This window comes from Diabrotica virgifera, chromosome 8 (assembly GCF_917563875.1).
Source record: "Diabrotica virgifera virgifera chromosome 8, PGI_DIABVI_V3a".
In the NCBI taxonomy this organism is placed as follows: domain Eukaryota; kingdom Metazoa; phylum Arthropoda; class Insecta; order Coleoptera; family Chrysomelidae; genus Diabrotica; species Diabrotica virgifera.
In genome coordinates this window covers 26853722-26871561 of record NC_065450.1, presented here as the reverse complement: position 1 = coordinate 26871561, position 17840 = coordinate 26853722, and the positions used below count along the sequence as shown (strand labels likewise).

General features: G+C 34.6%; 1 protein-coding gene across 7 annotated transcripts in view; it reads right to left on the bottom strand.

The window, feature by feature from the left end:
- LOC126890709 (tachykinin-like peptides receptor 99D) overlaps nucleotides 1–17840 on the bottom strand; it is a 141227-nt gene that overhangs the window by 16876 nt on the left and 106511 nt on the right. For all 7 annotated transcript variants that reach the window (XM_050659879.1, XM_050659877.1, XM_050659878.1 and 4 more), the window contains 2 exons: nucleotides 14608–14814; nucleotides 6207–6357 (listed from right to left, as the gene is read on the bottom strand). In XM_050659879.1, coding sequence (XP_050515836.1) covers nucleotides 6207–6357; nucleotides 14608–14814 — 358 coding nt within the window. The remainder of the gene's footprint in view (nucleotides 1–6206; nucleotides 6358–14607; nucleotides 14815–17840) is intronic.

Here is a 17840-nt window from a genome sequence, read left to right as displayed (position 1 = left end):
TAACATATCCCTTTTTACACTAAACTTTATGTACTATTTTGTAAGTGCCTCTTTTGGAACAATCAACTTTACATACAAATTCAGCTACATTGACTAGTCCCCTTTTACACACAATTAAAACATACTTTTTTCAACCTATATTTGAGTTAATCCCGTTTTCATCAAAAATTGACTTGTCCCCTTTTTCACGCCCAACAGCGAGTTATTTCGTATACAGGGTGGGGCATCAGTGTGACAAAGTCCAATTACTCGTTTGTCGTAAGAGATACGAAAAAAAGTTATTTAGGTAAAACGTGGGGCAAAGAGAGAATCATAATTTAAAAATATTTTCTAATATACAGGGCTACCCGTATTGACAGGGTGACACAAACTTATGTTTTTTTTTAATGGAACACCTGTGGTAACGGCCACCTTGTCAAAACCGGCCACCTGAACTAGCCGGCCAGTTTCAAAGTTCCTCGAACCAAAATTTGTGAACTACAAAACCTGGTATTAGCGGCCACCTTTTTATATCGGCCAATAGTTCTGTAATTTTTGGTGACCGTTATTGACAGGTTTTACTGTAATTTTAAGATTCCTAAGATAATTTTAAGACAATCTAACACAATTCACCTAATCCAAAAATGTTTCCTAAGGGAGCTAGAGCTCTTTGAAGATGGCGCCTTGTAATTAGATTTTTTTTATCTCCAGAACGCTTCCATTTCGATAGACAAAAACTGGTCCGTCTTTTTATCTTCCAGATATAAATCGATTCCATCAATTGCGAATCTCTAGTACCGGTCATAGAAGTCCGTTTTGGGTAGGGCAACGGTTATTTTATCGCATAACTTTTTTGTCTTTAACTTTTAAGCATTTTTGACACTATATTATTAAATTGTGAGGTATTCTAGTACTAAACGGTACTCTTGCTGTAAGTCGGTAGGATGTACCGTTATCTAGAAAAATCAATTTCAAAATTTTTCGTATTTTGAATTTAAGAAAAATTAAAAAAAAATTAAAAAAAACGGTGTATTTACCGACTTAAAGCAAGAGTAACTTTTAGTATTAGAATACCACATAATTTAATACTCTACTGTCAAAAATGCTTAAAAATTAAAGCAAGTTATGAGATTTCGTTGATCTACCCAAGACGGACGCCTATGACCGATACTAGAAATTCACAGTTGATAAAATATCCATCTGTGGAAGAGAAATAAACATACTAGTTTTCGTTTTTCTAAATAGTTTTTTTAAATAGTTTTTTTAATTTTTTTTTTCAAATTAAAAAACCGAAAAATTTTTACAAATCGATTTTTCTAGAACACGGCGTATCCGTAAGCAAGAGTACCTTCTAGTACAAGAATACCCCATAGTTTAATAATCCAGTGTCAAAAATGCTTAAAAGTTAGACACAGAAAAGTTATGGGATAAAATATCCGTTTCCCTACCCTAAACGGACGCCTATGACCGGTACTAAAAATTGACAAATGATGGAATCGATTTATCTCTGGAAGATAAATAGGTGTCAGTACCAGTTTTCGTTTTTCTAAATAGAAGTGTTCTGGAGCTATTAAAAAACTAATTAGAAAACGCCATCTTTAAAGAGGTCTAGCTTCCTTGGGAAGCATTTTCGGACGAGGTGAATTGAGTTAAATTTTCTTAAAATTATCTGAGGAATCTCCGGGCTTCGATTGCTAGAAGAGTTTCTGGACACCCTGTATAATAGGTACAATCCCTACTATAACCAATTAATTGTAAAATTATTGATTTTCTTCCTATTACTTTTATTACGTTTACTTAGATACAAATATGATCTATTCGCTTAAATTAAATGTGTTACAGTTTGGTATTAGATTTGAAAGGTGTGTAAAAATCCGAGACATTACTCAGGAAAATAATATTTAATACCGTACGATTCTTTTAACGATATAAAAATTAATTTATATGTATTAAATATTTTTGCGGTTATCCGGCCACGTTGTAAACGGTTTTAGATTAGTGTTTTTTAAGCATACCTGACATGGCATGACTCAGAAAATTGTGGTGATATGAATATGTTTGTATAACAACCTGCAATAATTTTACTGACTTCAAATTTTATTTTTATATACGATTTAGTCTCATTCGAACCTTCAAGCAGTTAAGAAGTATCAAAGAAATAACTAGTATAATTACCTTATTATAATCATTATCGTATGGTAATTAATTTGACATTAGAAAACTGAAATACAACCGGTGCGATGTTTTGTATTTAAACAAAAACTGTTGTGTTGTGATAAATGTTGAAGTAATTATCCAGTTCGAAACCAGTACTACAAATATATGTATTAGTAGGGGAGATATGGGCAAAATGATAATTCTAATTTATAACGATGGCTAGTAACTTCAATTACAATTATACAGGGATACCACTATCCCAACCAAACCCAGCAATGTTCTTAGATCAAAACGGACAAATGTACCAAAATAGTCAAATGTACAATAGTCAACCGTTACCTGGATATCAACCAACACCACTTCAAATGATACAACAAACAGCACCAACATACATGCAGATCGGTGGAAACGAACCCAACATAAACCAAAACATTGTGCAAACAACGTTGTTACCACAACAACAACCACAAGCGCCAAATGAATGGAAAACAGTAACCTATCAGAAAAGAATACGCAGTCCCGATGATATCCAAAAGCACTCAAAACAAACCAAATTGGATGACTACTGGTTAGGAACAAACAAACAAACAAATATATTTGAAAATTTACCAAAAGAACAAGAAGAAGAGGAACACGAAGCTAAAAACGACCAAAAAGAACCAAAACCTCCACCAATTTATATAGACGGTGTAGCTGACATAAATCCATTAATATCACTTCTAGAAGAGATCGTTAAAGAGCAGTATCTCATCAAAACGGTTGGACAAGAGAAAGTCAGAGTACAACCTAAAGTAGGTGAAGCCTACACTAAAATTATAAAAGCCTTGGAAGAAAAACAAACCCAGTTCTACACGTATAAGCCGAAAACTGATAAAACCTACAGAGTCGTGTTAAAAAATCTGCATCGTTCCACTGACATGGAAAAAATCAAAACAATTTTAATGGCATTAGGACACGAAACTGTAAATATACACAACGTTCTCCAAAGTCGTACAAAAAAACCTTTGCCACTATTTTTTGTGGACTTGAAACCCAAGGACAACAATAAATCCATTTATGAAATAGAAGAGCTCATGAACTGCAGTGTTATAATTGAACCACCTCGCAAGAAACGGATAATACCCCAGTGCACGAGATGCCAACAATACGGTCACACAAAAAACTTCTGTCAGCGAAATCATAAGTGTGTGAAGTGCGCGGGTCCACATAATACAGCAGAGTGCCTCCGGAAAACAAGAGACAACACAGTGAAGTGCGCGAATTGCTTAGAAAACCATCCCGCTAACTACAGGGGTTGTGTAGTGCACAAACAGTTACAACAACAACTTTACCCGAAGCTACGAGAAAAGACCAATGGAGAGAACCAATCAAACATCAGACCTGGAATATCATATGCTCAAGCAACAGTGGGACAACAGCAGCAACAAATACAGCAAGTAAGTAATACTCAAACTCAGATACCATTACAAATGATACCTCCACAGCAAAACGATATAACCGAGTTAAAAGGAATGTTGAAGGACCTAATCACACAGATGGGGACCATGATGAACCTTATCACAGCCCTAGTTAACCAATTATCGAAATGAAACAGTTACTAAAAATAGCTCAATGGAATTCAAACGGACTGAGCCAACATGCAGAAGAAATAAAGACGTTTCTCAAAGAAAACAAAATAGACATCATGTTAATAGCAGAGACGCATTTTACTAAAAAGTCTTATATGAAAATCGCAAAATATAATATCTACCAAACAAATCACCCAGATGGAGCAGCCCATGGTGGAACTGCAATTATAATTCGCAGCAATATAAACCACAACGAAGAAACAAACTATGCGAAAGATCACCTGCAAGCAACAACAGTTGCTCTAAATACTGGAAGCGGTATTCTAAAAGTTTCTGCAGTCTATTGTCCTCCAAAACATAACAATAAAAAACAAGAATACTCTAAATTCTTCGAAACGCTTGGAAACAGATTCATAGCAGGAGGAGACTATAATGCCAAACACAAAGCCTGGGGCTCCAGACTAATAACTACGAAAGGTAGAGAATTACTTCAAACTATAAATCACAGTAACTTAAAGCACTTCGCCACAGGAGAACCTACATATTGGCCCAGTGATCCACAGAAAACACCAGATGCCATAGATTTTTTCGTAACAAAAGGCATTAATACTAAACAACTCAAAATACAGTCAAGCTTTGATCTGTCATCTGATCATTCACCAATACTGTTAACCATGTTTGAGGGAATAGTAGGGCGACCAAAAAAACCTATAGTATGCAATCATAAAACAAATTGGGACACCTTTCAGGAACGGGTGGATGCATGTATAGATCTTAAAATTCCTCTTAAAACAACCGAGGATATAGAAGTAGCATTAAAAAAACTAACAACTTCCATTCAAACTGCGGGTTGGGTTGCAACCCCGATACAAAAAGACAGTGATAAAATCGACGAAAACCCAATCATAATAAAAGACCAAATTGCTGAAAAGAGAAGACTACGCAAGAAATGGCAGCAAATAAGAAAAACCTCAATAAAGCAAGTAAGGACCTAAAAAAACTTCTGTTAACGATGAAAAATGACTCGGTTCAGGCATATCTTGAAAACCTAACGCCAACGGAAGCAACAGACTACTCACTCTGGAGAGCAACAAGAAAATTGAACAGGCCACAACAACATATTCCCCCTATAAAAGATCAACAGGGGAAATGGGCCAGAAACGACAAAGAAAAGGCCAATGCATTTGCACTTTACCTATCAAATGTGTTTAAACCAAATGAAGTAGAGAGTACACAAGAAGACATGGACGACATACAAAACTACCTGGAGTCACCTCTCCAAATGGAACAGCCCATAAGCAACTTTAAATACAAGGAAATAAGAGATGTAATTGTACACCAAATTAAACCAAAAAAAGCACCGGGCTATGACCTAATAACCGGCATTATAGTGCAAAAACTCACTAGAAAAGGAATCACAGCATTACTACAAATTTTTAACGCAATGCTAAGGCTGAGCTACTTTCCAAATCAGTGGAAAGTAGCAGAAATAATAATGCTTCCCAAACCAGGTAAAAACCCTAATGAAATATGCTCGTACAGACCCATCAGTCTCTTGCCAATCTTATCAAAAATATTTGAGAAACTTCTACTCAAGCGAATGCAGCCAATATTAACGGAAAAAAAGCTCATACCAGATCATCAGTTCGGCTTTAGAGCAAAACATGGCACAATAGAACAAGTCCACAGAGTCGTTAACATTTTTTCGATCATTTTCAAATAATTATGTTTAATTTATTAAGTTGGCAGGACTCAGAAAATTATGAAAATTTCATTATTTTCATTACATGTTTGTATATCCATATACTCCCTTAGTCCTTTTGCAACCATCCTGCCCAAAAAATTTCTTCATAAAATTGATAGTATCCTGTCATTCTATGGATATGGCAGGACTCAGAAATTTATCGCAACTCCCCATTTTTTCCTCGTGGAAAATCTAATTTTCACAGGAAAATGTCACAGGAAACCCGTGGATTTTTCCATAAATTTTAAGTACCTTTTCTAACCTTCCAGTTTTGCAAAGGGCAGGACTTAGAAAATCGTGGTTGAAGTTCTGTTAATATCTCCCGGTTTAAAAATCATTAAAATGCAAAGAGCAATGGAAAGGCAAATGTTGCACAAAAGACTAATGGATAAAAAGAGAAACGAAGGGATAAGAGAGAAAACCAAAGTTGGGGATGTTAGACAAGAAGTTGTAAAATTGAAATAGAGATTTGCCGGATACAATATAAGACAAAAAGAAGACAGATGGAACAAAATTCTTATAAATTGGAGACCGTGGGAAAATAAACGAAGCAGAGGAAGGCCACAAATGAGATGGGCAGATGATATCAAGAAGCAGGTGGGCTCTAGGTGGATAACTGTAGCGACAGACAGAGACGAATGGAAAAGTATTGGGGAGGCCTATGTCCAAAGATAGACTGAAGAAGGCTAATTAGATAGATAAAGATAGAGAATCTCTTATATGTTGTGATTTCACTATGCAAATAACTTTTGTTTTACCTTTCTTTTGTTTGTGATAATCTCCATTTGCCTATCGGTAACTTCACCGATACTTTTTGACCACCATAGTTCCGCTGCTACTTGAGAATATGAAATAATCATCGCAACGATAGGCATAACGTACATAAAAACTATGAACGATATGTTGTAGCTGAAACAAAATTAATACATAGATATAGTAAGAAATAATATAGTAGAAACATTTTAAGAGCGGAACCTTTGGTCCATGTTTTGTTTATATCGACAGGTTTGCACAGACCGAATCAGTTTGTACGAAGTATTTTAGGTTTTAGTCGGAAAGCAGTTGCTTACTAGAGTGTAGGTGTGTATAAGATTTAATTATGGTATATTTAAAATTCCCTAAATAAGGATTACATTAAATCACAGAATGTTTTTGGATTATAAAATCCATCATCAGTGTTACTAAAAACCAATAATAAAGTATGCATGCCTGAGCCACCAAAATGTTTTGGGTAAAAACCCTTTCAATGTTAAAAATTGTTATGATATACCTACTACATATTTTTAATAATACATATTTAGTGATGTATTCCTGGATATTATCCAGGGCAACACAGAACTCTTCCCATGTGGTTGAAATTTAAGGATTGAAACCTCACATACAGTTGAGTCCCTGAATCTTTACCCGTGCATCATCATTTAAAGCATTTAAAATAAGTCGATGATAAGTCGGAAATTGAAATTTACTAAACGCAACAGCAAGTGACAGTAAGTGACTTACTGTTGCGTTTAGCAAATTTCAATTTCCGACTTATCATCGACGTATTTCGTATGCTTTAAATGATGACGCACGGGTAAAGATTCAGGGACTCAACTGTATTGGAGTTAAATGGCCAACTCTCCACCAACTAGGAGAGTGTAAATTGTAGAAAAGTTTTTCAGCAAATTGCAATTCATCTCAATCTACAGGCAAGTGTAATTGTTACTAATGCAGCAATGTATAAATCAAAAACAGGGTTTTTCTCATCATCTCTTTTATGGGAAGTTGCAGAAAAAATAGACTGCCAACCATCAGTGTGGTTGCAAGTTATTTGCACTAATCACCCCCGCAAACTGTTGCAGTACTTTTGCTTCAGTTGGTACCAAGTTCTTCAGGATGTGAAAGAAATTGGTCATTATTTGAACACATACATTCAAAAAAGAGGAACAGATTTATAAATTCCCGAGTTGAAAAACTTGTTACAATTCGCAGTAACATGTATATTTCCGATAAAAATGTTGCAGGAAAAATGACACTGAGCGTTATGGGGACCTATTGGGTTGTGAAAATTAGGCCCGAAAAAAAAGTTAAGTAAAGTTTTCCATTAAAGTGGGGACTTTCCATTCTTTAATTTAATTCTCCATTTTCAACAATCGTCTTTTTAGATTATAGCGCCATCTATTTACAATTGAAAAAAAAGTTTTTATAGACGAAGCAACGAAACATTAAACCTAGGAATTTTGTGCAGTAAGATGTATCGTCATGCAATTTTTTGCATTCGATTAGAGAGAGTGTCAGGCAACTTTGTGAACTAAATTCATCTAGGGCAAAAATTTTTGTGCATAAGAAAATGCATTTTAAAAGTGCATCCCGAAGAGGTGAAAAAGAAAAATTTAGAACTCGGGAAATATTGATAAAAATGAGTTGAATTTTTATAATCGGAGGTTTTGGGGATCGCTGAGCACGAATTTCATATCGGCGCTGGTCTCCGAGGTACCTGGTGCCCACGGTGGAACTCGTCGCCTAGAGTTTTATGTTATAATCATTAAAAATCAGTCAACATCCATTACTCGGGAGGTTTTTGGTGTCGCCGGCCACGAATTTAATGTTGGCGATGGTCTCCAAGACACCTGGTGCCCAGGGTGGAACTCGTCGCCTGGAGTTTTATGTTATAATCATTCAAAATCAGTCAATAACCATTACTCTGAGGATTTTGGAGGGCGCTGAACAAGAATTTCATGTGGTCGATGGTCTCCAAGGTACCTGGTGCCCAGGGTAGAACTCGTCGTCTGGAGATTTATGTTATAATTGTTACAAATCATTTAAACCATCACTCGGGGAGTTTTGGGGGTCACTGAGAATGAATTTCATGTGGGTGATGGTCTCCAAGATACCTGGTGCCCAGGGTGGAACTCGTCGCCTGGAGTTTTACGATATAATCATACAAACTTAGTCAATAACCATTACTATGAATGGTTTAGGGGTCGCTGAGCACCAATTTCATGTTGGCGATGGTCTTCAAGGTACCTGAAGCCCAGGGTGGATCTCGTCGTCTGGAGTTTTATGTTATAATTATTAGAAATCATTTAAAACCATTTCTCGGGGAGTTTTGGGGGTCGCTGAGCACCAATTTCATATTGGCGATGGTCTTCAAGGTGCCTGCAGCCCAGAGTGGAACTTGTCGTCTTGTGTCTTATGTTATATTCATTCATATATTCATTCAAAATCAGTCAATAACTATTACTCTGAAGGTTTTAGGAGTCGCTGAGCACCAATTTCATGTTGGTGATGGTCTTTAAGGTACCTGGAGCCCAGGGTGGATCTCGTCGTCTGGAGTTTTATGTTATAATTGTTACAAATCCTTTAAACCATTACTCGGGGAGTTTTGGGGGTCACTGAGAATGAATTTCATGTCGGTGATGGTCTCCAAGATACCTGGTGCCCAGGGTGGAACTCGTCGCCTGGAGTTTTACGATATAATCATACAAACTCAGTCAATAACCATTACTATGAATGGTTTAGGGGTCACTGAGTACCAATTTCATGTTGGCCATGGTCCTCAAGGTACCTGGAGCCCAGGGTGGATCTCGTCGTCTGGAGTTTTATATTATAATTATTCCAAATCATTTAAAACCATTACTCGGGGAGTTTTGGGGGTCGCTGAGCACCAATTTCATATTGGCGTTGGTCTTCGAGGTGCCTGGAGCCCAGAGTGGAACTTGTCGTCTTGTGTTTTATGTTATAATCATTCAAAATCAGTCAGTAACTATTACTCTGAAGGTTTTAGGAGTCGCTGAGCACGAATTTCATGTCGGCGATGGTCTCCAAGGTACCTGGTGCCCAGGATGGAACTCGTCTGGAGTTTTATGTTATAATCATTCAAAATCAGTTAATATCCATTACTCTGGGCGTTTTGGGGGTTGCTAAGCACGAATTTCATAACGGCCATGGTCCCCGAGGAACATGGTGCCCTGGAGACCATCGCCGTCATGAAATTCGTGCTCAGCGACCCCCAAAACTCCCCGCTTAGTGGTTTTAAATGATTTGGAATAATTATAACATAATACTCCAGACGACGAGCTCCACCCTGGGCACCAGGTACCTTGGATACCATCGACCACATGAAATTCTTGTTCAGCGACCCCCAAAACCCTCAGAGTAATGGTTATTGACTGATTTTGAATGATTATAACATAAAACTCCAGGCGACGAGTTCCACCCTGTGCACCAGGTATCTTGGAGACCATCGCCAACATTAAATTCGTGGCCGGCAACCCCAAAAACCCCCCGAGTAATGGATATTGACTGATATTTAATGATTATAACATAAAACTCTAGGCGACGAGTTCCACCGTGGGCACCAGGTACCTTGGAGACCATCGCTGGTATGAAATTCGTGCTCAGCGATCCCCAAGACCCCCGAGTATAAAAATTCAACTCATTTACATCAATATTTCCCGAGTTCTAAATTTTTCATTTTCACCTCTTCGGGATGCACTTTTAAAATGCATTTTCTTATGCACAAAAATTTTTGCCCTAGATGAATTTAGTTCACAAAGTTGCCTGACACTCTCTCTAATCGAATGCAAAAAGTTGCATGACGATTCATCTTACTGCACAAAATTCCTAGGTTTTGGGCTTTTTAGTGCTTCGTTGCTTCGTCTATTAATTTTTACGTAAAGGATCCAAATCTGCAATGAAAAATGGGAGGTCCTATTTAAGATTTTAAAGTTACCCCCTACCCCAACTCCGTAGGGGCCGTGTTCGGTGTCATTCGATAAATTTTTCAAAAATATTGAATACGTGTATTTTGCAGTTTTTCGATATGATGTTCATTTCGCGAAATATCGCGGTGTTCCTATTTAAAATTTACCGCCCACCCCTCTCCGTGGGGGTCGTGTTTAGTATTAATCGATAGATTTTTTAAAAATAATAAAAAAGTATTTTTTAGTTTTTCGATCTGACGTTTATTTCTTAAAATATTCGCTTTTTTCTTGTAAAACTTTGTGACTTACCCATTTCCTTACGCCCCGCTCAAACCGTCAGATTTTTTAAATATACACTGCTCTGCATGTACTTGACTTACCTTATCTTAATCTCACGATTTCGAGTTTTTTTAAGAATATAATTTTTTTTCGGGCCCCCTTAACGAGCGCCCCTGTATTAAGATCCAAAATATGGTAGGGGTACATTTACAGGGTACAAGGATTCTCGCCGTATGATAATCTGACGCGTTCGAGTAACTGCAAAAATCCCCGCTTGGGCTCCCCTACCATTATATTTGTTGTGTTTATACGAATATTGATAATTTTATTGTGTATTATTTGAGAGAATATATATTTTGTTATTGTTTAATTTTTATTTTATTCATCACTCTTTAAAAAATCAAAAACAACCTTCTTTCACTGGAAATCCGGTAATTAAATTGAAGGGCTTAATGTGAAACAATGACAAGCCTCAAAAAGGTAAAAATGAGATATTTGACCTTGAATGTTAAAAATAATATTAAAAAGTGAAATAATAACTTTTATTGTTTTAGTTTAGATATTTCGATGCGTCATGCCCTGGGACTATAGTTGACAACAACATTAATAAACTTACTTGAAACTCGAGAAAAAACAGCCTTTATTTAAAAAAAAATGTGGCTTGTTACATTATTCCATTAATAATAAATACCCAAATTTTAGATATATGTAGATTCAGAATTTTCTATTATTGACCAAGTTCGGAGCGGTTTCAACCCTATACGTGTTAAACAGTGTTTAAGTATTTCTTTGTCTCCATCAACTTGTTGGAATTTTTGACGGGTGTGTTTGGTTTTGTCCTTTTTATTGATGGACCTTGTTTATTATCCTACAATCAAATGCAATAATATAACAAGCCACGTCACAAGCCATGCACTACATTAATCTTGAATGGTAATAATGTGACAAGTCACATTTAGGAAAAATTACATATCGCTGTATTTTCATTACTTGACTTACTTCTAGATTGTACATAATAGTACGTTCTTTAACGGTAAAATATTGCAAAACCTCTAAATTTTAAAGAACCGCTTGGATTGACATGAAATTTGGCATACACATAGCTAACATGTCAGAGAAAAAAAGTGATATTGTGCCGATTTGTGCTTTTACTCTGGGGGTGAGTTTCATCCCCTCTTGGGGGTGAAAAATACATGTTCAAAATGAGTCCGGAAATGGATAAAACGACTAATTTTAAGCAACTTTTATTCTATAGAGTTTTTTCGCCAAGTTAATACTTTTCTAGTTATTTGAGAGTGAATATGTACATTTTTCAACAAAATAACCACGTTTTAGACGGTATATCGCAAATAACTCAAAAAGTAAGTATTTTCTAGAAAAAAATATTCTTAGCAGAAATATAGCCTGTAAAAAATTGAAAAAAAATGGTGTAGGTATATGTTAGGGCTCTATACCTAGCAGAAGCAGAGTTATAGCTAATCAAAAATAATTTCATATTCGCCAAATTCAAAATCAAATATTTCAATGAAAAATAATCAAAAACTGAAGCACTTTTTGGGTAAAACTCATTTTAACTTTTTAAAGTGTTTAAAAAAAGCTTTATTTCTGCTTTATAAAAAAATTTCTAGCATCAAAATTAAACAAGTTATGCTCAAAATAAAGTTGGTGCCTTTTGTTTTGATAAAAAAATCGGGAAAATCACCCCCTAATTAGAATATCTAATGAACTTAATCGTTACCACTTTACAAGTTTTTTTACTCGTATATATATTGTTTATATGATCTGTAGGTCTCATCGGTTCAAAGTTTTTATTTTTGAAAGGGCTGCAGTTAAAAGGATTTGAACGAGTCACTAATCACGAGTGTATGCAAATTTAGAAACACCAAATCTTAACCAGTTTTTGTCTTACAGAAAAACAAAAAAATACAAAATATTCAGAAGAGCATAGCGGACTTTTTTTTGTTACTTAAGATTTTTGGTATCTCTGACAATTTTTAAGTTATTATGAAACAAAGCATGTTTTTCAAAATTAAAATTTTTTAAAAGTATACTTTAAAACCAAATTCTTTTCAAAAATAAGCACTTTGAATTAATGAAACTTACAGATCATTTAAATCCAACATAAGTAAACTAAGTTGTGAAGCGGTAACGATTAATTTCATTTAAGTTGCTAATTAGGAGGTGATCTTCCCGATTTTTTTTGCCAATACAAAAGGGTCCAACTTTATTTTGGGCGTAACTTATTTACTTTTAATGCTAGAAATTTTTTTATAAAATAAAAATAAAGATTTTTTTAACACTTTAAAAAAGTTGTAATGAGTTTTCTCCAAAAAGTGCTTCATTTTTTGGATATTTCACGATAAAATATTCGATTTTGAATTTGACGAATATGAACCTATTTTTCATTAGCTATAACTCTGCTTCTGCTAGGTATAGAGCCCTAACATATACACCATTTTTTCAGTTTTTACAGGCTATATTTTTGTTAAGAATGTTTTTTTCTAGAAAATACTTATTTTTTGAGTTATTTGCAAAAAACCATCTAAAAACGTGGTTATTTTGTTGAATAATGAACATATTCACTCGCAAATAACTCGAAAAGTATTGACTATAGAGAAAAATTTGCTTAGAATTAGTCACTTTATTCATTTCCGGACTTATTTTGGACATAATTCATCCCCATGGCAAAAGCACACATCTCTACAAACGGTTCTTTAAAATTTACAGCAAAAGCCGTGAAAGAATGTACTATAATCAGGGTTACGGTCACCGTCATCGAATGTCAAGTCAACTTTGCTATTATTCTTACTAGAGTCGTCAGAAATCAATAATTATCTGAATCGCTTCCGCCCAGTGGCGGCTCGTCAGAGGAGGCAAGGGAGGCTCAGCCTCCCCATAAATTTTTTACACACTCTACACTGTTTTGTTTATCATGAATCGCGAAAATAACAAGCACTCTCACTATTATACAACGTGTAAAGTCCATATTATCACTAATTATCCATACGTACGGAGCATTAGCATTAGAACGCATGATCGCGTCTCAGTTTTATTACATATTATTGTAGGCAGGACCCTGGGTTATCCCGAGATGCATGAACGGAGCACGGAGCCGAGAAGCCCAGCAGTCTCTGTTGCTAATGCTCCGTGCAGCGCAGGAGGCCTTTAAGGTCTCCTAACAGTGGCATCTACGGTGCCATCACACGCTGCCCGGAGATATACCAAGGGAGGCAGAATAGCTTCTCGGCTCCGTTGCGTGGTTGCGTGCGTCTCGGGACAACGAATTTTAGGGTCCTGACTAAAAATAATGAAAAATCTAAAAGTGCGAATTTTGTTATGAAATTTGGTATGTGGGGTTATAATAATATTTGGAACAACTTGCTCAAATAACTTTTTCCGATATATCTCTAACTCAAAGCAAAATATCGGTAATTTATGGTGTTATTGAATTCGCAGTAGGCCGCGTTTAGAATTAACAAATTCAGTTGAGTATCTTAAAAAATTTGAAGCTTCATTATGTATGGACTGCAAAACTTCAAATCTGTATTTATTTTGATATGCGAGGTATCTATTTACAAATAGATGGAATTGTTAACAAATAAACGACACAAACTTTGGTATTAAACTTTTACAATTATACTAACTATTTTTAAAATGATATGATATCATGAAATTATGAATTAGGATGATATTATGAAATGTAAATAAAAAATGGTCAAAAAATGGGGCCCTAAATTACATTTTTTGTCGCATTTTTTTGCTAGTGCAAATTTGTCTAGATATTTTACAGTTAGGTATAGCCTCCCCTATTGTAAAAATCACGAGCCGCCACTGCTTCCGCCCATATTCGCCATTTTAATGTGGCTTGTCATTATGTCAAAAGATATTAGAGACAAACTAGGCCTACGTAATAGTGTGACCATAGATTTATCGGGCCATCTATTAACGAAGAGTTGAGATAATTTGTTAGTGGCTTGTTATACTATTAGGTACTTTAACCAAGAATAACACTAACTCTTTTTGAACTCATGTGTGGCTTGTCATTGTTTCACATTAAGCCTTTAATTCCTTATTGAATTTTTCCACGTTTTGGTTTTTTTCGGACCTTCAAGAAAAAAAAAACGAAAAACACCAACGTTTTTTTAAGCCGTTTTTTTTCGGACTGTTAAAACACTGCCTCATAAATATTACTTACATGTACTCCAATTTGGAATTATTTGTATCTCCGTCTGGCCATACCATGTAACAGGAAATTCTGTCAGTACATGGAATCGTGTCAATTCGAAAAAACATCAACTGCGGCATTGCAAATACAACTCCCAAAATCCATGTCCACAAAATTACAATTAGTGTACATTTTTTACTCATGCGTCTTCTTAAAGGAACTATTATAGCCATATATCTAGAAAGTGGAATTTACTTATAAATATAAAAATTATAATAAATATAATAATAAATATACTCGTTGTGAAGCGAAACAAGAGCCGTCTTATTTTAGTTAGTTTAAAGAGAGCCAAAAGCACCTAGTTTTAACCCTTCTTATGATCACATCAGAGAGTGTTTAATAGGGATGGGAAAAACCTACCGGTTTTAACCTAAAACCGGTTTTTTAGTTCGCAATAACCGGATTTACCGGTTGTTTTTTTGTCCCGGTTATAACCAGTTTTTTCTTTTTAAAGTAAAAACCGGTTATTAGGTTTTTACGGTGATAAAGGATTAGGTTAGGTATTATTTTGGATCCCAGTCATAATTATTGCTCTCAAGTAATTATTCCAAACAAAACCATAATTCAAATTTTATTTTATTTTATAAAATACAGAAGCAAACTGAAAGTGCAATCTCACATCAGCCAGAAACAATTAAGTTTTATTATAAGGTATTTGTAATCATGATGTTTACATAAGAAGTGATCTATTTTTCACACTTGACTCTTGACATTGAAAGTAGGTGAATGACTTTTTCTGATTACCAAAAATAATGTTCTGACTATGAATATCGAATTACCGATTAAGAATACGAATATCCAAGGATTTCCCTACGTTTTCAAAACGATACACCCATACAGGAAGTATTAAATGAGTTGATATGTACCTATTATACAAATATACACACGTGTTAAAAGAAATACATGATAATTTTTTTTTGATGATAATAAAAATAAAAGATAAATTGCATTATCCAATTTATTTTTAAGTAAAATATTTATGTTGCTATTATTTTTTTTAAATCCCATTTGAAAGAGTCTGGGAAATTTTTTATAAGTTGAAATGGTTGGGTTAAATTGTATATTATTGCAATATGTGTATATTAATCTTATATTATATTTATATTTAATAATAATCAATAAATATATAATAATAATAAAATAATAAATAAATATAATAATTAATAGAATAAAATGGTTTTATTAAAAATTGTGTTTTATTTATATTGATATTGATGTTCTTTCGATAGTACTAATTTTGATCATATTGATATCGAGTATCGAGTCGAGTGGAGTATCGCAAACTAAAGTGCATTGTAACCTATTGGATTAAAAAACCGAAAACCGGTTTTTCCAAAAACCGGTTTTTTTTTGGCCGGTTATAACCGCCAGGTTAAACCGTAAGCAAAAAAACCGGTATAACCGAAAACCGGTGTTTTGTCAAAACCGCCATCCCTAGTGTTTAAATATGAAATTGTAGCTTATTTAGTTCCCAAGAACCTAGTTTGTAAAAAATTTTTCTACGACAAAAATTGAGTGAGCTATTGACAATTAAAACTTTTAATAACATGTAAAAAGCACCTTTACCAACACTTTCAATGTCACCTCTTTTTGAGACTAAGGATTTTAAAAAGATTTAATATTAATAGGCTTATAGATCTGGTAAAAACCTGCAAAATTCTTTTTTACCAAACTTTCTAAAGTAAAAAAAAAGTTACGGTTAAAAAATCAATATATTTTTTTGAAAAACAGAAAGGGTGAAACCAATGGGAAGCATAATAAAGTTAGCGGTGTTTTTAGTAATTGGTCTTATTCATTATTATTTATTTATATATTATTAATAGATTCTAGAAGTTTGACTCTAGCTTAGAATGATTAGTTTTTAAAAAACTGGAGTTAAAAGCGAATAACGAATTTTTGTAGTTTGGTAAAAATGCCATTTTCTTCAGAATAGAAAGATTAGCATTAGAGATACGAAAAAATGTTTCCATATAAAATTGTAGGTTATTTAATTCCCAAGAACTTGGTATGAAAAACTTTTTCTACGGCAAAAATTGAGTGAATCGTAAATGATTACATATATCGAAAACATTGATTTTTTCGATATAAAACTAACACTTTCGATAGCGAATAAATCAAAAACTATTAATTTTATCAAATAAATGTATAGAATATTTTTTGCTTAGAATGAATGTTTTTATCAACTTTTGCGGTTAAAATATAATTAAAAATTTCCACCCCTGAGATGGGGTGGAACCACCTCCATGGTAGAAGCGCCTTTCGGCATCATATAGATTTTGATCCTTGGACTATCCACTACTTTCTCGTATTTTCAAACAAATCGATCGATTCTGTAAAAATTGCGAGGTGAAAAGCTTCGGTTCCTGGCCTATTTGGATCTGATGTTTCAATTATTTGTCTTCTGTGCAACTTCGGATGATGAAACATTAATACGTACATGAAAAACAGCCACTTAAACAGTACAAATACATAAAATTTTTGATCATGGTATGGGTATTTCACCCAACCATTACATCTTAATAGGAGTAGTTCACTCAACTGTTCTGTTAAGTAAGTAAAAGGGTTCTTGCACTTTCTCAGGTTTATTGAACTCAATACAATACAGTCAGTAGAAGAGATGAGATCTGCCATCGGCCATCCGCGTTGACGTATTAGTGCCTTACTTCACAACTTACAGGGTTGCCAGATTGTGCCGATAGTACATCTCCCTCTTTACAAAAACAAATTTTCATGAAATTAAATAATCTTTCAGATAAGCTGGCCGTCGAGATATCCTTTTCGGACGAGACGAATCCTGTTCCATATTAGAACAGTTATTTTCTGTATTTGGAACTGTTAGCACAATATTGTTATCATTACACAACTCACTGTTTCCTGCACAATCCTTCCGACTCGCACAATCTTCCCACCTACCTTCTTTACTATTAAAATTAGAATCAGAAGTGGGCAGAGGCAGTGCTGGAGTAAATTCAGGTTCAAAGTAGTATGGTGCTGGAATGAGGTCATGACGGTTTCGTCTGTAATTTCCAGACTTGGTTTTTACTATATAAGATCTTGGTTCGTTTAAAATGGATGAAATTTTTCCGTACAACCTCAAATCAATTACCCAAACACTGTCTCCTATAGATAAATCTGACAAAGTCCTGGCCCTATGTCTTTTATTAAACTGGAAGGCTGATTTTTCTTTCGCTCTATTCTCTCTT